General features: G+C 36.7%; 1 protein-coding gene across 5 annotated transcripts in view; it reads left to right on the forward strand.

Annotated features, from left to right (window-relative positions):
- Nucleotides 1-1,711: 1,711 nt before the first annotated feature.
- The window catches only part of RFTN2 (raftlin family member 2), a 38,175-nt gene continuing 12,788 nt past the window's right edge, over nt 1,712-27,098 (forward strand). For 3 of the 5 annotated variants that reach the window (XM_009284683.2, XM_009284684.2, XM_009284685.1), the window contains exons 1-7: nt 3,439-3,806; nt 8,860-9,043; nt 11,121-11,232; nt 13,261-13,573; nt 16,598-16,798; nt 21,609-21,730; nt 22,868-22,971. In XM_009284683.2, coding sequence (XP_009282958.1) covers nt 3,668-3,806; nt 8,860-9,043; nt 11,121-11,232; nt 13,261-13,573; nt 16,598-16,798; nt 21,609-21,730; nt 22,868-22,971 — 1,175 coding nt within the window. In that variant the 5' untranslated portion in view covers nt 3,439-3,667. Of the gene's footprint in view, nt 1,780-2,931; nt 3,006-3,438; nt 3,807-8,859; nt 9,044-11,120; nt 11,233-13,260; nt 13,574-16,597; nt 16,799-21,608; nt 21,731-22,867; nt 22,972-27,098 lie in introns of those variants that run through there. The other 2 variants (XM_009284681.1, XM_009284682.2) reach the window with 2 other exon arrangements.

The raw sequence follows: 27,098 nt of genomic DNA on the forward strand, positions 1-27,098 counted from the left end.
ACCTAAATGATTCTATGATTTTAATCAACAGGAAGCTCAGATGACTTGAAAAAAAGAACATATTACTGTCAAGTACTATTTCCTATTCTTGATCTTTTAAGATACTGGGGAAGGCAAAGTTCAAACTGTATTATTTTATTAAATGGTTTATGCAGGTCATATTTGGTTTTGGAGAAGAGAAGGCATTCTTGTAAATAGGCTTTGTATTCCAGTTGGTTTATCACAGATGTTCCAAAAACAAAGTGTCGTCTTTCTAATTCTAGCAAGAGAAATTTTGTCAAAAAGGGGTGCCAACACCACTTGTATTTGGTATCGACACCATAGACAAAGAGCCTGCCTTGGACGTCAATGACGTTAATAGTGAGCAGATCACCATGAAGTCAGGAACAGAGGGACATCTATTTCAAAACATCAGTTTCAAGCATCAGATGATGTCGTTACGTTCAGTAAGTTTAGTAATGTAAGAAGAAAGACAAAAATGCTTCCCACACAAATGTTTTCAAACCTCCCACGACACTGGCAACAGGGAACAAAGTATGTCATGACCAAGGGAGAGGAACAACCCTGAAGGCGTGGCTAGACAGCAAGGCTTGTCTTACTTTCTGGTCAAAACTACTGTGCAGAACTGCTGCTGCTTCTCATCCTGCACTGCTAGAAGACAGTCAATAGTCCAGCGCTGGACCCATGCTCCTGTTGGTCTGCTACTCTTTTGCCATCTTTGTATCATTTTTCTATTTCATCAGAATAAAAACCGTAGGGGGATCCTGGAAGACTTCCACAGAAACATAGTTCCTTTGGATTAATCGGTCCGTTGTTTGGCTATCTTTGTTTGCCTTTTTAAAAGTCTAAAAATGATATCAAGCTTCAATGAATGAGTCACATGCTTTTTCAGTGGGGGTTGCTGTGACTACCACACCTCAGTGAATCACAGTGTAGTTTTAGGGATCTGTTCTTCTCTGATACCAATTCCCCGAGCCTTTGCATTTTGGGTCACTGGAAATGGAGTGTTTTGTAGTTTATATCTACTTTGCAACAGGATACTATAGCTATTCAGACAGTTCCTTAAGCAGCTCTTGAATCCAGGAATGTTATGATCCTGTTCTTCTCTGGAGTCATTCAGGTGCTTTGATGCAGTTTTGAACTCCTGTGAGGGATGCTGCTAGTTCTTTGTTGTTTTTGTTTTGTTTTCTTTATTCTGACATGTGGGATCTTTGGTTTCACTGGTTCAGTGTAGTGACTTTTGAGTCAAGTCTGCAATGGCAACTGTTGACTGACTTCCAACTTGGAAGCTTATAACTATGTAACTAATCTGGGGTTACCCAAAATAAGGACCATTATTTTTATCCATCACAGTGTTTCTGTGTTGGTGCCATAAGAATTTGTTTATACTATGGAAAATCCTATCTTGGTGAGAGGGTTGAAATATGGTTTCAGCCTTGTCACAAAGAGTTCAAAATACAATATTCTGGCCTCATTAAAAATGTAGCTGTCTTTAGTTAAATAAAAAAAAAACAAACAGCTGGCAACTGGGCTAGTGCTGCAAGAAGTTGTTTTACTTGCAGCTATCTTAGTCATGCCATGGCTTCATACAAGCAGTTACAGTGGATCTTAAGGACTGTGTGGAATGAAGCTGCAGGATTCACAAGGCTGAGTGGACAGTTTACATGTATGTCTGGTATAGCAACAATTCAGGGATGACCCTGAAGAAAAAAAAAAGGTGTTTGGGAGTAATTTCTGTGTAAGCGGACATGCAGGAAGCTGAAGAATTCTGCTTATTTGGTATGTTTTCCTAGTTTTTAATCAAGAAGACAACACTGAGGGTTTTCCTCTTAGTTTCAGCACCTGGAAGCTTGTTTTAAAGACTGTAGGATTGAAGTCATAATTATTGCATAGGCTCTGCACTCAGTGATTTTTAAATTCTTTCAAAGTTAAGTAACTTTAAACTATAATGTGGATTTCAAAGGGGGTATAGTCTGCAGACTTACCATTCCTGGTAAGCTACTTAAATAAAAGTTAGATCACTTTGCTTGCAGTAGAACAGGAAGAAAACCACAAATGGTTAATGCCTAACTTGCAGTGATTGATTATAGAAAATGTGGGCATTTTTAATGAGATTAATATTTTTCAGTGAAAAAAAAGTAAAAAGCTTTGTAAATTCAAATGTGCAGTTCCTTTCATCCAAAATGGTATTAGGCATCTCTGGTTTTCTCTAGATGACTCTTAATTTCTCTAGACGCAGTCTAAAAATAAAAAGGTAAATTTTCTAACCGCCCACCCCAGCAGTAACAGGGCCTTAGAAAATCAATCACTGTTCCTTTGTTTTCCCATGCATTATCATGGTCTGCATCAGGTGTAATACAGTTACAAGTGACTTGCAGTAGTTACTGTAAGAGTAATGAGAGCCCTTAAAGTTATACTAAATTTTCAGTACTTAAAGAAGAATATACTTAGGAAACAGTGTTGAAACTCCGTGGCTGTACTAACTGAGGTCAGCGTGACAGAGGAGAAGAGGATTTCAGTTGTTCAATACCCGTGAAAAATGGGGAACAAAGTCTTGTAACTATACTCATATATAACATTGAAAAAGTCTTTCCGATTTGAAATGAGGAATATTTCAGTGTCACTTTTTGGTGTTTATCAAAACCAATTACATAAGTTTATTTTGGCAATGTAGATTCTTATTTTTTTTGACAAGAAATTACTACATATTTTTACATTATGACAATATATTACACTATGTTCACTTTTTTTTTCCTCGGCAAGAAAGTTCCTGTGGAAAGGAAATAGGAATCAAACTTTGAAATCTAAAATAAGGACTAAACTGCTTTTCATTTACTTTTCTACCCTTTGAGATGCCAGAAGCAATTTCCTCTTGAAGCTGACTTCCTTTCTGGAAATGATTTTCGTCTCCAACCATGTTGAGGCTCTTTTCTCATTCTTTCATTCTGACTAACTTGCTTTTTTCCCCTCTGACTTGCTACTGCAGTTGAGTAGAACTTCTGGAGGTAAGTAATTACAGACAAGTTTCTCTCTAACTTTCTTTTTCAGTTCTTCTCCCTCCTACCGCCCCCCCTACCCAGCCAGTCTAGAAGGACAAACAAAGCACTATTGGTGTCCTCTGCAAGAGAGCACTGATAGGGGGCTGGCTGTAAATTGACGTGGCATGGAAAATCTCTGCTAGTTTGTAGCAGCTCTAACATTGCTGCGAAATCAAGCCTACTCTTACCAAGTCTGTAGCTTGAAAACATCACGGGCTTACTGTTTCTATATAAAAAATGAATGGAAAGTACCTTCACTTTTCGATGTGGGAACCGGACTTTTTCTGTATTTGGATTTACGGCTAATAGAAAACAAAATCGAAGGGAGTTATTTGGTTACCTTTTTTTTTCCCCCTGTAGTGAGAGGGCGACAGATCTTGCTGCTTCTTACCAAGTCTGTAGCTTGAAAACATCACGGGCTTACTGTTTCTATATAAAAAATGAATGGAAAGTACCTTCACTTTTCGATGTGGGAACCGGACTTTTTCTGTATTTGGATTTACGGCTAATAGAAAACAAAATCGAAGGGAGTTATTTGGTTACCTTTTTTTTTCCCCCTGTATAGTGAGAGCCAGATCTTGCTGCTCCCCCCACCTCTTCCTGCAATTTAATCATTTGCAGATCTTGCCATGGGGTGCGGACTGAGAAAGCTGGAAGACCCAGATGATAGCAGCCCTGGAAAAATCTTTTCTACACTGAAGAGACCACAAGTTGAAACAAAGACAGATTCTGCTTATGAATATGTATTGCTGGATTTTACTTTAGAAGGTATCTTTTTCTGTTATATCTTTACTGTTCTGAGAAAGCAAAGAATAGGATTTAACTTAGTTCTGTCTTGTTTGACTTCCAGTAAATCTTAGATACTTTTATCAAAGCTAGCCAAAACGTAAGACTCTTATTTTGAAACGCAAATCATGACGAAGGTCCTCACTTAGATAAAATTACAATGGAAGCTACTGAAGTATTTTTAACAACCAAACCCTCCAAATTACACAACTGTCCTTGTTAAGGAAGCTGGCTAAAAACTGTTAGAGATTTTCCTAGTTTCCTGTGAGTCACATACTGCCATCCGTACTCACTTTGAATAATGGCTGTCTGAATTCAGTGTGACGGTTCAGAAAGTACACTGTGCCTGAGCATTAATTGAATAACATTTTTTTTAAATGTGCTCGACTTCTGAAAACAGGCTGTCATTGTCCTTGTTACTTTATGCAGAAGGAAGTCTGTTTCTTAGTTGTATACCAGGAGTAGCTTCCCCTCATATGCCCACCCCAGTCTCTTGGTAGCTATTTTAGTAAGAGTCTTAGTTTCATCTTACTATTTTTTCCAAATGCTTTACTTGTAGTTGTTGAATGGTCTTTTGAAATCGTGACCGAAATGAAACAAAATTTGTATGCGTAGCTAGAGGCAGACAGTGCTCTGTGGGATACTTCCTTCCCGAGGGTGTCCCGTCTCTAACAGAGCAACTCCCTGTTCCACAAAGTTGAAAACATAAACAAGCCCAGATGGCTGCCCTCTGAGAACAGACAGCTCAGTTTTGCAGTCACTTTGTAGTAACTTGCAGTTTATAACAACCCAGTCTACTGGAAAGTCTTAATAACAAGGATTTGAAGTAAATGCAGTTGCTAGAAGGGTTTGATAAAGGGAGAAAGTTAAGTGCATGTCTTGTTACATTTTCAGGAACTTTTTCATAAACAAAACTTGGCCTCTGCTTAGTTTTAACTCTAAATTACAGGACTGTAGTAGTAATTTTATTTAAAATATATCAGTGTTCATTGAAAAATTGCAAGATAATAATAGAAGCCACATTCTATTAAGTTATAGTATTCAACATCCAACTGTATTTGTTGGTCTGTTTACTTACACATATAAAGAGTTTCTCACTGGCTTGTTCTTTTTGAAGAAATAAAACTTTGTGTTGAGTAAGTAGTAGTGGTAATGTACTGGAAATAAAGCTAGGCTGCCTAATGCATACATGAATTACCTACTAATCTACTGATGATAGAAAGGATACTAAAACTTTTTTTTTTGAGACTGAAGAGCATTTAGCGTTCTTATATAGTCTGTGTTCTGAATAGTTTTACTATGTTTTAAACTAACAAGTTTCTCGAAGTGTTGTGTAAAAGATTTGTTGTAAAGGTAGTTGTGACTTTTAAGAAAAAGCACATCAAACAAGTGCAAATAAAGGTGCATCTCTATTATTTTAATAACCTATCACTACAGCAGTAAAGATTCATTTTCTCCTGCTTAGTCTGATATTTAAAAGTGCTTAGCTTCAGTGACTTACTGTGAAATTATGAATGCTAAATAACAGTGAGATCAGTTTTAATAGTTGCTTAACTTTTTTTGGTTTCTAACTGTAAGCCAGTGGATTTGTAAATGCAGGTATCTTTCTATTGAATTGTTCTAGCTGTGTGTATTTGACCTTAAAATATTGAGGTCTCTACTCTTTAGAGCTGAGATAATGAATACAGAAAAAACTGGTGTATGTTTTGGAGACATTTCTTGATTCTGTTTGTTTATGAAACGTGGGATTGGCTAAAGTATTGTGGGGAATATGTTGGGCTTCCCCCCCCTTCTACCCCAATCAACTCGCTCACATACTTGTTGCTACTTGAATATCCTTTGGCTAAATGAAACCTAAGTGAGAGCCTTTTATCGCTTTAGACCAAAGTTAGTTTTCACTCTGCTGTCAGGTTGTGTGTTATGTCTTCATGGCACTCTGTATCTGCTGGTTTCCAGAGCAGGATCCTACCCAACATCTGAGATTTCTGTTTGCCTGAGTGACTTGTTACCACTGGATCTGGCACCAAGTAAAACAGAAAATCTGCACTTAGCTTACTGTAGGATCTTATAAAGGATACTATGTCCTGCATTAAGATAAAAGTATAGCAAGCATAAATACATTATTTCAGTTTAATATGCCTTATCTCTGCTTCATCAGATTTATGCTCTGTGAAGTCGAAATGAGCCTGCTGGGGAGACTTTCAGGAGTCCCTGATCTTCTCCCAGGCCATGATGCAGATTAGGTCAACCATGATGTAGTCTAAATTTGCTGGCTGGAGTTGCTGTGCATCTTAGCTAGTTATCAGCAGTGTATTGTACCTTGGCTTCTCCCTTCCTGGTCCCCAAAATACTCCCATCCCTACTGTAAAGATCAGCTTTGAGTTCCGTGGAGGTTCTTCTGCATCAGGAGAATCCCAAACAAGAAAATTACGGCCAGTCTTTTATTTTGGTGGGATTGAATAGTACAAAGGAAAGGGAGCAGTGGACTCTGAACTGTAATTTTAAATGCCTGTCAAGGATTGTAAATTCTATGGTCTCAATCATGAGGCATATCTCAGTTACAAAAACAGCTGTTATTTTTGAGGTCAGTTTAACCCTAAAGTAGGGATAGTTTAAATACTCCTACTCAAGCAGAATGCTTACGCCTTTTCCACAACTCTTCTATTAGGGAAAAGAAGGAATATTGATGCAAGGGTATTTCACGTCAGCCCACTAAGATGACATGCTGTGAAGCTCTTGTCACTCTGAATAACAGTATGAATATGTATGAAGTAGCTGTTTTGTTGTCATCTTCAATATCGTGCATCTGAAGTTTACTATAAAGCTAGCAAGTTAGCTGTAGTTCTGTTATTTGTAAAGTATTTTGGCTACCTGTTGACAGCACATCAGGAAGGAGATTTTCTTAATGAAAAATGGTTGACATTTGCAAAATCAGTGAAGTGATTATCACGTTGCATACATTCCTGCTTTTTTGGCTTGTGGGCTGTAGAGTTATTTCTTCAATATATATTTAATGTCTCCTGGATTTACTATGAGTGGAATCATGGGATGGAGGTGTTACTAAGGGCAAAATATCATCCGTCTATGAAAGGGAGGGCTGTGATGTACTGTCTGCTTAAAAAAAAAAAAAAAAGTGCAACAGCCCTGTCCCTATGACTGAGAATGGCAGAGTTTACATTAATAGGTTGAGTTTGCTAGTTATCAGCAATAAACTGTCAATATATATGTTAGTGATACGTTCTGATAGAGCGCATTTCCCATGGTACACATTATTCAGGTTTCTCTTGATAGTGTTTCTGAGCTGTTAAGGCTCTTACAGTGACAAGCAAAGTAGGCCTCCATTCCTTTTTCCCCTTTAGTAAAAGTTGGTATTTAAAAGCATTTGAGTGTTATAAAACAGTAGTTTCAGGTTTGTGGGTTTTGTTTTGTTTTTTCTTTTAAAAAGCCCTCCATAATATGTATGTGTATATATATAATCAGTGTTATCCCCATTTTATAGTAGGCAAGCAGTATAGAGATTGATGTTTTACAGAACACCACTCATGAACCAGCAGAATTCTAATTCAGTTTATTAGAATAAATGATTAGGCAAACTAAAGATTCATATATCTGGTTTATGATACTTTAAACCAGTAGGATAGGTAGACTTTGTGACTCGCTGTGTTTTTGATAAAGTCCTTAAATTCCTTGCTATTCCCCACCTACAATATAAGGCAGGTAGATAAGAGGATGTAAGAACATTAAATTAAGGAATACATTTACAAAGCGGCAAGTGAGATTTATGTCATTGCATTTATCTGTTCTTTTTTCTCTTACATCATTTTTTAAAATTACAGAATCAAGGAGAATTAGTGTATTTAAATGTTTTCAGTTTATTGTATGGTTTGAAAGGGAATGTTTAAAACAGCATGTTAAAATGTTTGTATCTCAGTGTTGTGAGGTCACTTAATTCCAACTGAGGCATCCTTTAATACAGTTGAACACGGATCTTAATGCACTGAAAGCCTTGCAAAGAGGGGGACCCATCAGAACACAAAAAAGTGCATCACTTGTAGCAAGAGTCATTGATAAAAACCACCAAATTCCAAGCCAAGCTGTCTTGTCGTAAGAGTTTATCTGCAAAGGATTAAATTTTGATGATGGCAAATATATGCTGGCAAAATTACTCTTCGATTACTGTGTATGAGTATTGATTTCCTGCTTTGGAGGCTCTGAGAGCATCTACAGTTCCAGTTGGAGTTGAGGGGAACAGGAAATACTGACCATCGGACTTACTGTGGCAGAATATATAATCTGTTACCAGATTGGTGCGGAATCTTTCTTTTCTTTGTGCAAAAGCTGTGGATCAAGCCATTGAAAAAAGGTTCTCCAAAAAAGTTTTCCCTTTATCAAGTTTCCCCCGATAGCTATGCAGTACCTAGCTGTTGTCTATTGATTGGAAATGCTTGCACACACTCAGAGGGATCCTTCTTAGAAATTAGTGACACCACATAGCTCACTTAAGTGACATGTACTTAGGTCTACTGGAAAAAGGAATTGGGACTATGTTAAAATGTCAGCCTACAATCCACAGATCACTTCTAAGGGATCCAAAAAAAGTATGTAAGAAAAGCAAACCAATTGTTCTAGGCTTAAATTCATTGTACGGGAATTTACCTCACAACTAGGGCTGAAGGATACTGCTTCGCTAAGTTTAAGGCTTTGGCTAGACAAAATAGTTGCTTTGTTAAGTTCAGACCTATTGTGTGTTTAGATGTTGATGCAGCTCTTAAATTAGCTTGGCAAAGCTAGATCCAACAGAAAGTGTTGCCAACTAGATTAAAAATAGATCATATTAACTTGTAAAAATATGTACTTCAACTAGTTGAGTACTGTTGAATCAGCTGCGAATCTGCTTTTTCTTGTATAAATAGAACTGTCTTTAGTAAATGCCTTGGGATAGATTTTGTGTGGTTTATATAAAAGGAACTTGCCCAAAAAGTATATAGACATACACAGTATAATGTGCTTCTCTTCTGCTTTCAATGCTTTTAAGCTTCCTCAAATCCGGAAGTTATCAAGATCAGTTCTGTGTTGGATATAGCATCTAAGGTGGAAGAATATTACAGCAAAGGATATGTTGTAGGAGCTGTTCATCCTATTATACTGCCAATTGGACGTAGAAGGAATTTCCCTGCAAGTCACATGTATCGAGTGGTACTTTCACGATTGAAATTAAGGTAACAGTGAAATAATTTGAATATATTGGTCCATTACTTAAGCCATTTGTAAGTGGATTGCTCAACATGCATAATTGGTTATCAACTTGAAATGAGCACCTCAGAGAATCCAATTAACTGTTCCTTGTCTAGAAAGGTGAGCAAGTTAGTAATGTTTTTTTAATTAACTCTAACAGCACAATTGGCTAATGTTTACTTTGCTGTAGTAAATGTCCAAACAAAAATCCAAAGTTGCTTATCATAATTTGTGGGAAGATAAATTGTTAGTTTACCCTTTTATTTTTACTACATCTTTATAATAAAGTGTCATCTGTCATGGACCTGCAGCAAATACAAGATTAAACAAAACACTAGGAGAGTAACAAGCTGCTTTAAATTCTTTCATGTCTGTTTTTTTTCTTCTTTTTCAAAACTTTTGTCTTCACTTTTCCCATAAGAGCATTATTCAGGGAAAATGACCTATAAAGTGTGAATGACTTAGTTTGTCAGAGATAAATAGTTTATTTTTCCTTCTTAACAAGAAGGAAATAATCATTCTGTGATTGGGGGGGCATACAAAAGCTTGGTTTTGACACTGAGGGAGAGTCAAGAGTTTGTGTTTATGTTCCAGCTCCATAGTCTTGTTTATTACTCTTGTTTTCACTGCATTGTAATCACCATGTGATCATAAAGAAAATATACCAAAAAAAATTTACTGTTAGTTCCTTTGAATGCAAAGAAGATAACCTTTTGTTCTTATCTTGAATAACTAGAAAAGTGGATTTCTTATTGCATTAAGAGCTGTCATGCTTCTCCATCTCTCCTGAGTCCTAGTGCCATGCACAAAAAAGGTTCTTTCATTTTCTTTTGGAAGACCGGAAGGGCGTGAGTTGGAAGATACCCCCTGCCACTGCAGTAATACTTCTGTAAAACATGGTTCGTTTGAGGGAGCTTCTCAACTGCTTTGCTTAAACAAGCGTTCTCCGTGGTATTTGCTGCTCATACAACTTACCTTTATAAATTCATCTGCAAACAAGGTGAATGTTGTCCATGCGGGCAAATGCTTGAGTAAGAAAAGCAGAATACTTGCTCTCTGGAGCTGAGGCTTCTAAGAGCTGACGCTGCCAGCGCAGCTCATGCAATTCACCTTATCCCTGCAGATGTGGGATCCTTATGAAGTTGTGGTTTGAACCTTTAGGCCCTTGAATAGGTGAAGGATGAGACCCTGCAGCCTACATGTGAAACTGTTGGGTGTAGGTTCCCCATTTCCTATGCATATGTACCTATGTTGGTTTTCCTATAGGCAAATACACCTTCTCCGACTACTATCTGGAAAGTTACCTGTTATATTTGAATGTGTCTCGTTGATGTTTCATTCTAAAGCAAAAGATTGTGTGAAGGAAACATGAAATAAAATCCTATTATATTATTGATATACACCAAATATTGTTGTCTGAGTAATAACCTAACTGGCTTTAGAGAAAACATAATGAATACTATTCTTTAAATGGAAGTTACAGCTTGTTGGATTCTCAGATCTGAGTGATTTAAACATTACCTAACCCAAAGTCATTGTTACTGCATTGTGGTTTTAGTATTTGCCTACACTGCATTTCCTACAATAGCTGCAACTCTGCTTTAGTTAAAAAACTAAACAGCAGCATGTTAACAGTGTCAAAGTACCATTCCTATTCATAGTGTTTTCTACAAAACTGAATCTGTTTTGTGCTTGCTAAATTTATAGCTTAAATTTGTATTTTTTTCATTATCAGAGATTTTTGGGTTTGTTTGTTTATTACAAAAGCAGGGCTGTTTGTCAATAAAGCTCAGTTTCCGAAAGATGTCTATTAACAGTCTTCAGATGAAATTCCTGTTAAATATTAATATTCTTACCCTGATGTTGTAATACGCAGTACCTGCCACTTTGTGTAAGAAACAGAACAAATACCAAAACCTGCTGAGTTCTAAATAAAAGTATGAAGAAGCATTGCCAGGATTTCATTCATAACTATTCCAAAAGAAAAGAATTCTATATGCAAGCATTTGCTCAAGTTAGCAGCAAACTACTGACAAAGACTGCTTTCTTTCTGTGTTCTAGCCAGAAGCATGCAACACCCAGAGGACAAAGGCACCCCAGGCTGGTGATTGAGGAATGTCCTTTAATGTATGAAACACTGACAAATGAGGTAGTGAAAGAACTGTTAGAAAAGGTAATGGAGGGTTTTTTCCAACTTCTCCTGAGATTTTTATTTCTACCATACATGTAAGTTATATTTAGTGGTTGATGTTTTTTTTTTAGTTTTGAGTTTTAACCTTGGTTTATTTTATAGAAGCTACAAAACCTTTTCTTGATGTGAAAGGAGTTATTTTTCTTCACTAGTTGCTTTTTCTAATTTAGGACTTAGTACTGAGCCCTGTAAAGCTTTGGGAGACTGGCCGCTTACACCACTGAAAGCAGAATCAGGCCCAAACTCTCAGTCAGTCTTTATAAAATGCTTGTATGATAGCTTTTCTGGAATTAATATTAAAAAAAAAAAAAATCTGAAGTTTCATGTTGTTCTGGGTTAAGTAAGGTATTCCTAATGAAAATGAAAATATTCAATTTCTAAGAGATTTTTTTCATTCTTTAACAGAAATACAAAATACACAGTAATCATATTAAATATTTACTTGGCACAGCTTTTGAAAATATTGTATAGTTAAATAAAACTAAACTTCCACTGGAATGCAAGCTCTAGTTCTAGTTCTTTTTGTGTTTCACTTCCTCTGCAAAATTGGAGACTTGCCAAAACAGGAAACTATTGTTATTACAAGAGTTAGAGTGATATCTTTTACATTAGTTGCCAAGGAAAGAAGTAGAGGAAAAAGCATATTGGAGCTCTTTAGTGATCTTTGAGATTAATTCTCAGGTGTTTCAAATTTAAAATGGAATTCCATTACACATTTATTTAATACGTGTATTGCCAGGTTGGTTGTGTAGCATACCAGACAAACATTTAAAGGAAAAATACACTTGAAATTAGCAGTGCTTCTTTCTTGCAAGCAAATCTGGAACAGAAGTAGTAAGTGAAAATAACTTGATTTTAAAATGCTCCCAGTGTTTTAAAAAGACTGAGCCAATAATCCAGCGTAAAATTACTTTTTTTCTTTTTTTTAAAAAGATCTGAACCCATAAGACTTTGTGGCATTTCAGGAGAAGGATTGTCGTATTACCTCTTTTTCTGCATGTTACTTGTCACATTTAAAATTGTTTTGGTTGTCTTAGAAGCAGCAGCTCTGTATAATCACAGGGATTGGCATATCATATCATTGCTGTACACACATAATGATGGTAGATAGTACTAAAAAGGGATTGTAGTACCATCAGCTATTTGAGTGTTATTCACTCTCTTGATAAATAGTTTTTGTGAGTTAACTGGGTAGACATCCTTCTCTCTCTGCCCTCACTAATCCAGTACTTCCCAGGCGATTTCTTTCTGGGCTGGGGTTTCTGTATTTTCCTGGAAGGACTGTTGCACAGGGGAGCTTGTAGCACAAGATGGTGGGATCACCTTCCTCAATGTCAGGACTCTTTATCCCAGCAAAAAAAAAAAAAACCTCCCTCCAAGAACAGACACATCCCACAGGTGGCACATATTCTACAGTTGTATTTTGAGACTTCAGTGCAGAGAAAAAGACCCACCACTGGCTGAAAGCAGAGTTAAGAGGGTTTTCATTTGCTTCTAGCTCCGTCCTTTCTCTGCTCCTTCACTATTCTCAGTAATAGTGAAGCTGAGTAGCCTCAGAGGGAACCAGGGGATAATGAATCATGACACGTGACAAACAGATATTTCTATAGTATTAGTGGTTAGTAATTTTAGTATGACTGGTATCACATGTTTAAAGAAACAATACTATTTATTGCACCAGTATACTGCTTATCACTACGACACAGGAAGTAAAATACTTCAGATTTGTTCTAAATGAAGGATTTTGTATACACTAAAGTCAGTACCAGTGTTGGCCATCTTATTTGGCCTGAGTCCAAAGACATGCTGGAAGACTTCCATTTACTTTGAAACATGGGCAGTGTACAAAGACAAGCCACCCTCCTATAGTACAGTATTGTGTCTTTATGTCCTTGAAAATCAGCAGTTTAGTTAAACAGAACATGTATATAGAAGTGTGTGGTTTTTTTTTTTTAAAGTTACATGCAATTCTAAAATCACTTTGCAGATAAATTTCTGTTGTAAATACAGGTTAATGAAGCTGCTAAAAGAGGAAAGAAATTTGTGGGATTTGTAACGCAACATTTTCCTCAAACTAAAGCCTGTAATGGAACAAGCACAGATGGAAGTGCAGAGCTGGAATCAACACTGGGAAGAAGAAATAGGGAACACAGAGGAAGAAATTCTGATGAAAACTTTAAAAACTGGAATGAAGGGACACTGAGTGGCCACTCATCTGAGAGTGGGATAGAGGAGGAAATGCAAGGAGAAAGCGGTCTGTTACAGGATGCAGATTTCCAGTTTGGAAAAGAAGTCAGCCCTGTTAAACCACGAAAAGGAGACGGTAATAAATGCTGCTTGTTTATTGCAGCATAAGGTATTTTATTGAGCTGTTGTTTTAAAAAGGTGTTGGAAAAAAATAACAGAACAGCATGTTCTATTGTATCAAATACTGGTTTTGGAAGATGCGTCTTCCTTAAATGCATACGTATTTCTAAAGAAGTTGCCAGCTGAGGAAACAGAAGAAATATTTTCCTTCTGCTCTATGTATGTGAGAACCGTGGTAATATATTAAAATGATATTTCAGTTCTCTATAGAATATTATAAATGTACTGTCAAAAATCTAGTTTGTAATTTAAAACCAAAGGAAAAAACCCCAAACAAACCCCAAAAAATCACCCACAGTGTAATTCTGATTTTAAATGTGGTACAAACAGATAGCTTTTTTGCTTGATATGTGTATAACAAATATGTTGCAGTAAAAGTCTTTTCTTTTAGAAGGATGCAATTGTTTTAAGCCTTTTTGTAAATGCATATAGTTTTCACTTACTCTTAGTATTAAATCATAAACACGTAACGGATTTCCAAGAATATGTTATGATTCCAGTTCTCCTGCCTGTTTCAAAACTGACAACAAAGAGATCCCCTTCCAGCTAGAGCTGTAATTTTACGTGCTTCTAGCCAACTCACATAATGTACAGCAAACAAATCCGTTCATAATGGATTCTTTCTGGTTAACATGCCTTCAAGAAGCATCCTGAAAGAGATCACTTAATGCATTGACCATGAAATCAAAGAGGATAATTGTTACAAAATGAATTTACACTAGAGAAAAGCAAGCATTAAAAAGTTGTATAGGAAGGAAAAGTATTATTGAAAAATGTTGGTGCTGTGGTAGAAAACTTAGTTGTAGAAGAATCTGAGATACTTAGCGTAGTCTGTGTGAGAGATTGCCTGAAACAGTGACTTCTGATACTGAAGCACTAAGGCCTCCTGGTTTGTTGGGAAGAAAAGGTGAGAAGGAAGAAGTAATCTAAACCATGAGAACTAATGCAAGATAGTATTGTGTAGAAAGCAGGCAGTATGAAACTTTCATGTCAGATTGCATTTTGACATAATAGGTTCTTCCCTGATGGGCCAGACATGTTTTAATTGCTCTCAAAAGCAACCTTTTCACTTTCTTGTTAAGAGTTAAGCACCCTCTCCAGTTTGTAGACTGTCAGGATAATGGCTCTAAGGCTGAGATAATCAATGTCCCTCTTATTTTTAACACTTGAATTAAAGCAGTTCTTGTACAACATGCTGAGCCTTTATAGCATGATCTGTTAAACTTAACTCTTTCCTTACAGCTTGAAATAGTGGGTTTGCTATATGTAGCAGAATAGAAATCCTGTAAGCAAAAAGCAGAAAACTCTTGGTTCTGTTAAGGAGCTCTGTACAGACTGGCATGATCAGGTAGATTAGCAACCAGTGCATCCCCTACGTGCAGTGTTCTCAGGAAATTCTTCAAAAAGCTTTGGGCAAGAATATGAGGCTTCTCTACTACTAGTCAAATACTCCAGTAAAGTTATTGGAGCTCCTAAGACAAAACTTACGAAAACTTACAACATTTGCAAAGAAAGGTGGTTATGTAACCATAATTTAAAAAAAAAACTGTGAATTTTCAAAGAAAGTCTTACATGCATGTAGGTATGTGCTGCCACTTCAGTACGTCTGAAGTACATTTCTATTTAGGTCTGCTCAAAAGATGCAAAACTGTGTCTGAGTTCTAGATTTGGGGGTCATAACGTATGAATTTTGACTGCTTATAAATACACCACTTGCAGAGGCAAATTCTGATACACATGAGCAATTAAATAGTTGTATCGGGAAACTTGATTATTTTTTTTCTGAAGAACAAATATAAAAGTGATCTCACTTTAGTGTATGGGAAAGGAAATTAAGGTTTGTCAGGATAAATACGTTTATGCTAATACCACCACCTGTGGAGGTGGTAAAATAAAACTGTATAGAAAGGAGAGTCATCTCTTACTGATAGAGTTCAAAATTTTGTCCTGCATTTACCTTGTTCCAGGCACCTGATGTCACTTGCAGCGGGTGCAGTAACACTTCTCAAAACAGAGAGGCGTTCTCCCAGAGATTGACTCAGACTACTTACAGTCCAAACCCTACTTTGGAAATCTCCCTCTATTTCTGGAGCGTAGAGAGCCTAGCATCTTAAGTGGGGTCATCTAAACCAAGTTCCTTTGTTTTGGCAATGTGAATACTTCTGCTTTCTAGAAAAGTTGGTTTGTGTTGATTTAGGCTGCTCAAATGTTGAAGTATTAGACAATCTGAGAGCATTTTTTGGCGACTGGTTTGTTATCTCTCCACAGCAGTGACATACGTGTGAGTGTATTTGTAGAATACATTTATAGATCTAGGACTTCATAACTTGTCACCAGTGATTTCCTAAAATGGTATGGATTTGTGAATTTTAATTTTTGGTGAATGCTTGTTTATGACTGTTTTTGTAACAACACTGTATTAATGCCTAGATATAAAAAGCATTTGAGGATATGCAGGTTTTGTGTGCTTAACTCACACATTCATCAATTACTGTGTGGGAAACCCCAGTAGGCCACCAATTATACCGGTACTTCAGTACTCTTCAGAAAACAATGGGTAAAAATCAATACTGTACAAGGCATTCCTAATATTTAAAAATTTGGAAAATTGTCTTCAGTTATAGTAATTTCAAATATTTATAGTCAGAAGTTCCATGAGTAGCAAAAATGAAGCCTGTTTCCACAGGGTTTTTCTTAGCTCTAGTATATTTTCTCTATGCAAAACTCACCTACCTAAAAGGTCCAGTGACAACCCAACTGTAATATGTTCAAATTTTTCTTGTATCCCAGAGCATACCCCCCTCACACCTTGTCCGTCCTGAGTGTGTTTAGGGCTCAAGCTGAGTAGTCACATCAGGAAACAATTCTTAAAACTGTTGCTTAGAATTAGAAAACCACGTTGAAATAAGAGATTAATAATATTTTTATTTTGGAGCACTGTCTTCCAGAGTTTCATTCTTCTTCCTTTTTCTTTTCTTAGACAAGCTATATACAGTCTTCAATGTTTTTGATGATGATTCTACCTGCTGGACCTATCATGAAGGCGTTTTGTCTATGAAAGTAACAAGAAAGGGGCCAGTTATTAGTACACTGGAAGCAGACTGGCTAGAATTAACCACATTTTATTATAAACAAGGATTGTCCTTAATTGATTCTTTTGTACACTGGGAAACTTCTAAAGGTGAGTACTGTCCCAGAATATCATGAAGCTTTTACTTGTTTATGTAGAACTACATAATTTGCAAAAAGTAGATCGTATTTTGCTTCTTGTTGTGAAGGGCCATATGTAAACATGTTCAGATAGTCATTGTAAATTTACAGAATTTCATCCCTGAAAAGGGAATAATTTGTTTTCTGGGCAGTTATAGCTCTGAATAATTGAAATTTCTGCTTTGTTTTATCAAATTGAGGATTTCCGAAGCAGTGAAGTAGTGTAGTGTTATAATGAAATAAACCTTTTGCGCTAGTTCTTTTTTCTTGGTTTTGTTTTTCTAAAGGAAACGATACTGGGAAGAAAATCATTAGATACACGTTTCCCTGATGTTCATATTCTCCTGCTCACTGTAGATACTGTGCTGCACTCTGTTGAATATTTCTAATGAGGCAAAAGAGCACCTTGAGTTCTCATTGTGCTTACTGTACTGTTAAAACTAAGTCAGACTTTCCGTGCTTCCTGCTTTCTCCAGCTCTTTGTTGTGCTTAAAAAGTCTTTCCAAAACACCAAATTGCATTAAAATTCGATTGTTGATCCTGAAGCTTCAGGATGTTTCTGCAGGTTGTTCTGGTCAGATGTGGACATATGTGGAGAGTAGAGAAATCTGGTTTTGTCCTTGCCCTCAACTGTAGGCAGATCCTTCAGGACCTTTTCACACAGCTGGGAGAGCGGTCCTCCCTGGTCCCTCCTGCTTCTTGCGCTCTTCTGCAGGAATCTACCAGCTCAGTTAACACTCAGATTGTTACAATGACAGAGCTTCAGGCCACGGGATTTTCAAATTTTCATCTTCATTCTGCCAGTTTCAGTTCGATCTCAGTTTTTATTCTGGAGAGATCCTCCTAGCTCTTTCAGAGTTCCTAGCCTTCATCCTCCTGATGAACAGGCACAAGCCCAATGTCAGCAGTGCCGCTGCTGGCCCAGGCCCATCGCTGCACACCCTGCTGAGCCCAAAATCCTGCGCTTTGGCAGAGCTGTGAGACAGTGCTGTACCACCGCTGACAACAGGAGCAGCTCTTTATTGGCTGAAGTATTTTGAACTCTAAAACTCTGTTGTTGGTAAAATATGTAATTAAGAGATTCATTTCCATTTGAACTGAATTTGTCTGAAAGCCAGAAATTAGAAGTGTTGCAAAAAATAGTATGTAGCTACTGTTGTGCAATTACTTGAAAATAATGTGAAGAAAATGGTAGTACTGTAGTGTTAGGGGAACAGGCCAAGAGAGTCTGACATAGTTAATCACTTTGGAATGTATTAATTATTGTAATAAATGTTGTTTGATAGCAGACTTAGAATTTATACTTCACTAATGTGATACTTTGTCTTTGGTTGGATCTGTTCATGTCTTGCTTGTACTAAGTTCTAAGCTGTTGGTGTTCCTCTAGAATTGCTTATGGAAGTTCAGATTAAGCAAGCAAAACACAGGGCTGCAGTGGAGAAAAGTCGTGTAAAAAGTTTGTTGAAAAGGTTTGAGAGACCTTAAACAATTTTTTGCCATACTCAGGCTGATTATCAAGTGCAGTAGTTTACTTAATAATGTATTAAAATGGCTTTCATAAGTCATTTTACATCTCTTCTTACATGAATTATACAAGGAGGGTAGAATTACTGGGGGTTTTGAGTAGTTTTTATATTTACTATATGTCTTATTTAATGCTTTTTTTTCCTGATACTCTAATTTAAAATAATGTGCGTTCAGCATCCCTTTTGTAAGGCTTAGATTAGTGAAAGGCTTAAATTTAAAAAACCCCAAAGTTTAAAACACAAAGTCTTTGGAAGTTAAATGATGTGGGTTCTTCAAAAATCAAACCCTGAAAACAATGAGAACTCTTCAGTTTTTGTTGTTCTCGGTAGTTTTGAGTGTGAATCACTGCATTTCTGTAGCTCTGCAATAAAGTAAATTTAGTGAGTGTCAGAGGAACACAAGTGCATCGACATCACTATATTTACCTCAGTTGAATCTGGCAGCTAGTCCCTTTCAAACTGCATATTTTGTGCACATAAACAATCTAATGGCACCGTTTGTACTGGTCATCTTTCTTGCTCTTAAATTATAATTCCTATCTATTGAAGTCAGTGGAAGAACAAAGTTTCCTTTGGGGGAGGAGAGGTGAGAAATCAGACTCCTGGTTTTCAATACAGATTTTTTTAGAGCTGGAAAATAACTCTCTGGAGATATGTTACAATTCACTGAGGGGTGTTTTTGGCAGCTGTTGAAATTAATCTTTGCAGCTGTTGTCCAACAACAGTTTACAGTCTTCCCATTCCCCTGTAGCTGTCTGCTCTTCTCTATGTGAATAACTATCCCATCTTTAATACCCAGGTTATGACTTATTTAGGGATTTCATGCTGCCTCTTTGCAGCAGTTGGTGCTTCTGCTTCAGCCCCACTTGACTGGTATGTGTTTCAGTTAGACTCACGGGTGGGACGCTGCTGAATTAAACTGGATATATCCAAAGGCACAGCTCACTATGTGGATGGAATTCTGCAGCTGATCGAGTGTCTGTAGCCACAGTAAGAAATTAATTTAGCTACTAAGTTCTTAAGCTAAAATGTTTGCTCTTGAGGTGAACATTGAAGAGTTCTATAACCAGATAAAAGTTTGGCATCCAACAGAGGGAAACCTAAAATGCTTTTTTGGGGTGAAAAAGTATTTAAGCACTTGCACTCATTACCAGAATTACTTCTTCTATGTCTGCATGTACATCTAATTGTCATCTTCACCTCACTTTTGTTTGTTTGCTTTTAGACTGTGAGGTGTCTTTAGCAGTAGTTGTCCTTTTATACAGCTTCAGTGAAATGAGCAAATTTTAGCTATTGTTTCAATAAAAATAAAAACACCGGATACAAGTCAGGCAGCTGCAGAAATCCTCCTCTGGTTTGGACTCTACAGATGTTCTGCAGAGTCAGCAGAATTCTGTTGCTACCAGGATCAAAATGCAATACCCAGTTTAAGGCAGGAGGAAGTTTTAACATAAAAAGAATTCAAAAAAAAAAAAAAAAAAAAAATCATTGTCAATTCTTAATAATTACCAACTTCTGTGTTCTGCTGCCAAAAGAGGATGCAGTCATAAAAATAATCCAGGAAAGTTCTCTTTTAGCAGCCATTTGGATCATTGTTGTGTTTCCTCCATTTGCAGCTGCCTTGGAGGCTCTCATGATCGTAGAAGTACCTAAGATTAGTAGAAGTGCTGTGGCAATATTTTTTTATTTTTTTGGTTTTTGTTACCTATCATGCAGCACTTTTTTTTTTTTTTTTTTAGTACTGAAATTAAAAAATTAACAAAGATTAACTATTGTAATCGACAGAATGGGCAGGTGAACCAGTTAGCTGCACGTGTAGTTTTTTAATAGAGGTGATTTTGACATGGTACGGTACACTTTTTAACAGTTTCTTGCAAATGACTACTGAGTGGAGGTGTCTTGTCTCAATAACTGTTTAAAACTTAGAGTTATTCTATCATGTTTGAACCATGATAGAAAAACGAAATATTCTAACATGTTGTAAGTGGACTGCCCATTTTAAGTATCTGCCTGAACACTGAAGAAAGGTTGAAGTCCATGAATTTATAAGATTATTAATGAATTATTAGGAGTTGTGCACATATTCATACGTTTGTGCCTGAAGCCATATATTCAGTTGCATGTACAATCACATTATATTTATGTGTAATCTAAAAATAAAATATGTCTAATATCTCTACAAATGCATGGAAGAGAGATATATATGCATGCAAGTATCTAAATAATCATAACAAACTACATAAATCTGCTACATGCAATATAGTAAAAAATAGTATGACCAAATAGTTGGTATTTTATGGTACATTAACAAGCATGCTCAACAAACGGGAATTCCTGGTTTACATAGTACAACTTCTGTGCCAATCTGGTCAATTTTTAAAACTAGACCAGTTGCATTCCGTAAGTTTTCTCTGTTTGCTAGGTGTTTTTTTTCTTTTAAGTTTATTTGCCTTCCCTGAAGCTGTGGCAAAAACAATCACTCTTTACATCTCTCTGTGCAATATTGGAGAAGATTTAAATCTGGTATTCTGAGGATTACATAATTTTACTGTTCAAATTTAGTTTAAAAAGTTTAAGATAGTCAGCTGTCAAGGTACCTCTGCATAAAAGGCTTCCCGATGGCTCTTAGGAGAAGCAAAACCAGAAAATGAACCAATATCTGATGCAAAGCTTTAGTTTGGGCCAACCGGATACTGTCAGGCTTCGACAAGTGAGTCAGGGAGTTGTGCTCTGAAACTTCCTTCCCATCAGGAATCTTCCTACAATTACTTCTGTTTCAAGCTCTTCCTGTGGCCGTTTACATATTTATTTAAGTAACAGTAGCTAGGCTTTGCACTTCATGCTTCATTTATCTTTATGGTCTCTCCCACCACACCAAAAGCCACGTTTATTGTCAGGCATACAATATTGAAGTTGCATAAAGAGGGTTTGTGCCCATCTGCTGCGGGGGATAGGTTGAATACAGGAAACTGGAATTCAGATTCAAGCATGGAAGTGGCTAATGCTTTTGAGACAATGAAATGGTTCATAGTTCAATTTGTGTAGAAAAAGGGTTTTGAATGATAAGTTGACTTGCGTACTTCATCAAGTTGTAACTAGGCGCAGGAATAACCACAAATTTGAGTTAGTTGCTGTCTCAGCCCAATTTATTTTAGAGGACTGTTCAATGAGAAAAAACAAGCCCATGTGTACATCTCAGTAAGATATCAACCTAAAACTTTATATTTCAGTTTATGTTTGTCTTTATGTTCACAGGGGACCATTTGCCCAAATCTTTAGAAGGATTATTTATCTACGAAGAAGAAGGTGCTGGGGTTCCAGGTTCTAACAGGAAAGGAAATGATGCAATAGTTGTTGAACAATGGACAGTCATTGAGGTAAATTGGTGATTATTTAGCAACGCAATTTCCTACTTCTAGTTTTGTTTTTTCCTTAGAATGCTTGTACCAGTGTTTGATAAACATTCAGGATGGTTTCTTGAAGCCACCTGCATAAGCTAAACTAAAGCCTTGAGTCATTAAAAATGAAGTCAGGCCTGTGGCCGTTGGTCAGGGTGCATAAAAGAAATATGCCGCAGGGATTCTGACCTGACACTTACAAATGTTCATACCAACAAATACAAACACCGAAGAAAATATCTTTTTGAAATGTATGTGTTTCAGACCAATTTAGACGTAATTTCAGCAAGTGCAGCTCCGCTGACAATGTGCTGAAGTATTTTTAAATAAAAAGAGTAACAAAATAGCAAAAACTAGAAACAGAACAAGAAAAAAATGATAGCGAATGAATCAAGTATGGTTTTCAGATGTATATTCTTAGTAAAATTTTACTGTTAAATATCAAAGACTTCATTTTTTCCTCAGAAATTTACATGTGCTACTGTAGCATGGTACAGCAATAAAATTATGTAATTTTTTTAGTATTTTAATATTATAAGATTATTGGTATGAATTAATGACATCTGAAAGTAATCGTTGTTGGAGGATATTGAGGGCTTATTTTTGAAATATTCAATGATAAATACATTTACCGATGTGAAAAGAAACAGCATAAGACTAAGACCTTGTATATTTAAAAACAAACAAACAAAACAAAAAACAACCACCAAACCCCAAAAACCTAAGTATATAGCTAGGTGAGATGCTTGTTATTCAGATGTGAAGTAAAAACCTAAATACATCAAATGAGGTGCATATTCTGGTGTTTAAAAAGTTTTAGACATTAATTTAGCAACATGACAAGTTTAACAAGTGAGATGTGCTTTGAATGTCTTGCTGAATCAGGGCTCATACCTAAAGTTAATAAGCTCTATTTTCCTAGTCTTCTGTAGTCTTTGAACTTTTCAAATTGTTTTCAGTTTGAAATAGCAAATCTCCACCAAACAACACAGTACGATGTCATCTCAAAGGATTGTCTCATTATAGATGAGAGGAGAGTCATTGTAATTTCTGTGTAGAAATGCAAATAAAACCTGTACAGAGTCTCTTTACTACTTTTTATAATTATTAATGTAGGGGTGTGAAATTAAAACAGATTATGGACCTTTATTGCACACGCTGGCTGAGTTTGGATGGCTCCTGACCTGCGTCCTGCCTACACCCATCGTACGACATGACAGGTACCCAAACAATAGATTACAGCATTTTTGGTGTACACATCTCTGAGAATTATCAGGTGATTTCTTGTGTACTTAAATGTAACAGGAAGAAACATGCTAATAATGTTAACTGCATATAAAAACTTGACATGTGAGTAGCATTAGGGTGGAATCTTTTTTACCACGTTGTTTTAGGACTGCTGACGTCTGGGAGTTTCAAACTAGACCAGTAATCCTAAATTTAAAATACATTGTATATATATAAACATTAAAGATTTTGTTTAGGAAACTTTTTATCACGTACCCAGTCCCCAGCAATGGGGTTACTCATATGCTTCAAGTTTAAAGAAGTGTTGAAATGTTTCACTAATTTAGGACCTTGGTGAATGACTGGTTTAGACTATGTAAGAAGTCATGTTGTCACAAGACAGTCATGCAGTATTTATTGCAAATTAGGGAGGAGAATGTCCTAATCCAGCAAGTTATTGGGCTGTTTCTCTTTAATGTAGACATCATGTTTCATTTCAAATATAGTCCCAAACTACTGGATTTCAGTTCTCTTATTGTAATATTCAGATGACTGAGGGGATCTGTATATCTAGGAGGAGCTAAATAGCAGACCTGGATCCCCTATAAGGTTTCAGTTTGGTTTTGGGGGGGTTTTTTTGTTTGTTTTGGTTTTTTTTTTTAACCAAAAAAAGTACTGTGCTTTTCTTCGTGGTATCAAGCTAAACAATGGCAAATGAAACACTGGATTAAGCATACATCCCTTCCCCCACCCCTCTTTTTTTTGGGGGGGGGGGACAGGGGTGTTTAATTCTCCTCTCATTGGATTAAGATTGTCAAGGTTTGAAAACAAACGAATGTACTGAGGCATGGCTTAGGGCTTCTTAAGGACAATGGAAAGAGTGGATGACTTTAGTAATCCTTGGATGCAGACCTCACTGTATTAAATCAAGACAGCATGAAAAAGGATATGAATGAAAGGTTCTAAGAGAACTACTTCAGGAAAGTGGAATTTTGTTCAAGTGATTTGACATAATTAAATCAACTCACCCATGTGAGAAGGAGGTTTTTCTGATCAGGAAATAGTTTGGAAATTTCTTTGTTTTGGCTGTGTGGGTTTTTTTTAATAGTTGATTTTAACCAACTGGTTAAAAGCAAAGACAGAAGAAATTGTGGTAAAACATATGGCATGTTCTGCTGTTTTTTAAGGGTCCTTGTATGTTGTGTTTTCTTCTGAAATTTATGAAATTCTGAACTTCTAAAGCTCCTGCTCCAGAGAGAAGCAGTTTTCAGAACATGAAACAAAATGGTTATCCTTTAATTCATTTCTTCAAACGAAATTTTGTAGTCTAAGTGTATTAGCTTTGAACATGGTGACTTGTTAAGGGTATGTGAACCGCTGAGCCTGGTTTTCATAAACAGCTGAAATTTTTGGCCAAATCTTAGAGCTTGAGAGTAAGCATTCAGGATCTGCATCTCCTCCTTGAAGGACGTGAGTGGACAATGGGAGAGAAGGATTTTAGTAGTCATGGTGCCCTGTGGGTTATAGGATGGGGGAGAGGTTTTAACCTCAAACCTCTTCTATCCCACAAGCAGTGTAACTGTACCCATCTCTGTAGGGTTTGGGCAGCAGGGACAAGATTGTCCTGAGCAGCTGCTGGTCAACCACTCTCTATCAGTCTGTGCTTGCAGCAGGCAAAATGATGCTATTTTGTACCTCATAGATTGCAGAGCAAAGGCAGGGCCATTTAAAAGAAGCTAAGTGCTATAAGGAAAAAAAAAAAAGGAAAAAGTGCTGTAGGACATACTAACAGAGTCATTAGACTGGATCTGTTCCTTGAACCAGTAAGAAGGTAATATACCAGCAAGATATTTAAGTTGCACTAGATGTCTGAAGTAGCCTTGCTTCCCAGATGTGAAACAACCAGCCCACTAATAGCTGTGATAATGCAAAAGGGGGTTGTAACCTGGCCAAAACTGAAGTTGGATTCATTTTGTATCAACACTAGAATAATTCAGACTAACGAAAAGCATTTTTTTTTCTGGCCTAAAGCGTTGGGTAGGTGTCTGCATGAATTGTCCTTGCACTTGTTGTCCTAGCGTGGCTTGTGAGATACTTCTGGAAGAAATAGGATAAATCATGTTTTGTGTGCCTGTTGTGTATCTAGTATACAGCTATTCAATTTTCTGTGATGGGGAGGAAAAAAAAAAAGCTCATGAACAAGAATTCCTAATTAGGAATTAAGAATTCTTAAAAGAATTCTTAAGATACAAAAAAAGAATGTGTTTCTATCCTGATAGGCTAAGTAGTGATTGATAAATACTATTTTTAGTTGGTATTTAAAGAGGAGAAGAAATTCCTGGGTGGTTACTGTGTGTCTGATATGAAAGATGCCATTACTGTGGTGGTGGTGGATTATCCTAGGAATGGAAGTTAAATGTCTCAATAAAGAAGGACACTTTATGCTGCCTAACAGCTGTTCTTCTCCCAGACTTGGAACTCTGACCTCAAAACCCAGCCTGAATATTAATGGGCTTCAGAAACACCGAACAAACAAAATGAGCAACATTTTGGGACTATCTGGCAAATTCATGTTTTCATATTTATTTTAAAAAAAGAATTTGGACAAAGTATATAAAGAAAATTCTATTTAAGAATAAAATATGTTAGCGGGGCAGCCTGCTCCCCATTTCTATTCACCTTTATATTTTGCTCTAGTCTCTGTTTTCCTCTTCTCCTAATTTATTGCAAAACTTTCCCTCATCTCAGATCTTCTGCGATTATGCCTGCTGCTTGTCTGCAGACGAAGAGTGTGACCAACAGGCTAACAGGTTCTGGGGTGTGACAGGATTGTCATGCACTGATGCGTTCCTTTTTTTGGTTTTTACACGGTTAGGATTTGAAACAGTTTAAAAAAAACGCTCGGCTGTAATGTCTGTTCCTGTGTGGTTTTGTTGTTGTTGTTTGAATTTCTTTTTTACAGATGTGCCTCTCCATAAAATGAAATGTCCTGTTGCATGGCATGTCATGCCACGTGGTAGCTGAATGTCATGGATCACTGTCCCGTTTCAGGCAGGGGCAGCAGCCTGTAGGCCTGTTTAGTACTTTAGCTCTTACCACAAGAGCTAAATCATGTTGGATGCAGGAAACATTTCCTTGAGAAATGTTGTCTTTGCTGTTACAAATGGAGCAATGGTAGATGTCGTCATATTCTTGAGACAGAGTTGCTTTTTTGTGCAATGTTGTTTGAAAAATAAGCACTGTGGGGTTTTGGGGGGTGGTTTTGGGCAGCACACTATAAAAGCCACAGAAGTTTCCCCTCTTCTGTCAGTGATTCTCTCTTTCCAGGGATACAAGAAAACAGAGCATGAAAAAAAAAAAGTCCATATGATGCAATGTTTGTTGTATCCATCCATATCTTGGGTATTTAAATTTTGTCAGCAGTCATTAAAGATTTCTTTTTGGCCAGAAAAGCAGACCAAAAGAGAATAGAAGACCCACCCACAAATAGTATTAGTGACTCAAAGGGCCTCCTGCATTATGTACAACTCTTACTTACTAGGTAAATGTTTTCAAGACAAGAATTTGACAGTAATTATGCCTAGTTCAGAAGGTACATAGCAAGGATAAAATTAATAGTCCTTTTAGGAGTTAAATCTAGTGACTGGGGGGGGCGTTGGTTAGAAAATACTTTGCTGGTAACTTAGTGCTACTGCAATTACTAATATGATATTATCGTGAGTTTGTAGAATTTCATACATGTTTGTGGTCTAAAATTAGATTTCTAAGGTTTGGGGTTTTTTTCATTAAACAGATCCTTTAAGCCAGGAGACTTACCCCAAGCTGGTGTGTGTCTCATAACTGAAAGTCTAGATGCTGTGCAATTCCAAAGGAGTGCAAAACTTTATTTGGGGAAATGCAAAAAAAAAAAAAAAAAAAAAGGCTAAAAGAATTTATTCTCTTGCTCCTTTTGTTCATTTTTCAGAAAACTTTGTCTAACCTTAATTTTAAGTGCTTTGTATATAAAATGTTCATGCAAAAAAAAAAAAATAGATCTGTGAAGATCAGAGCCATTGGCAGTACTAGTTAGCTTCTAGCTCAATGATTGTTTTGGGGGACTTATTATAGGTATATATTTAAT

Source organism: Aptenodytes forsteri, unplaced genomic scaffold (assembly GCF_000699145.1).
Source record: "Aptenodytes forsteri isolate BGI_AS27 unplaced genomic scaffold, ASM69914v1 Scaffold183, whole genome shotgun sequence".
NCBI lineage: Eukaryota > Metazoa > Chordata > Aves > Sphenisciformes > Spheniscidae > Aptenodytes > Aptenodytes forsteri.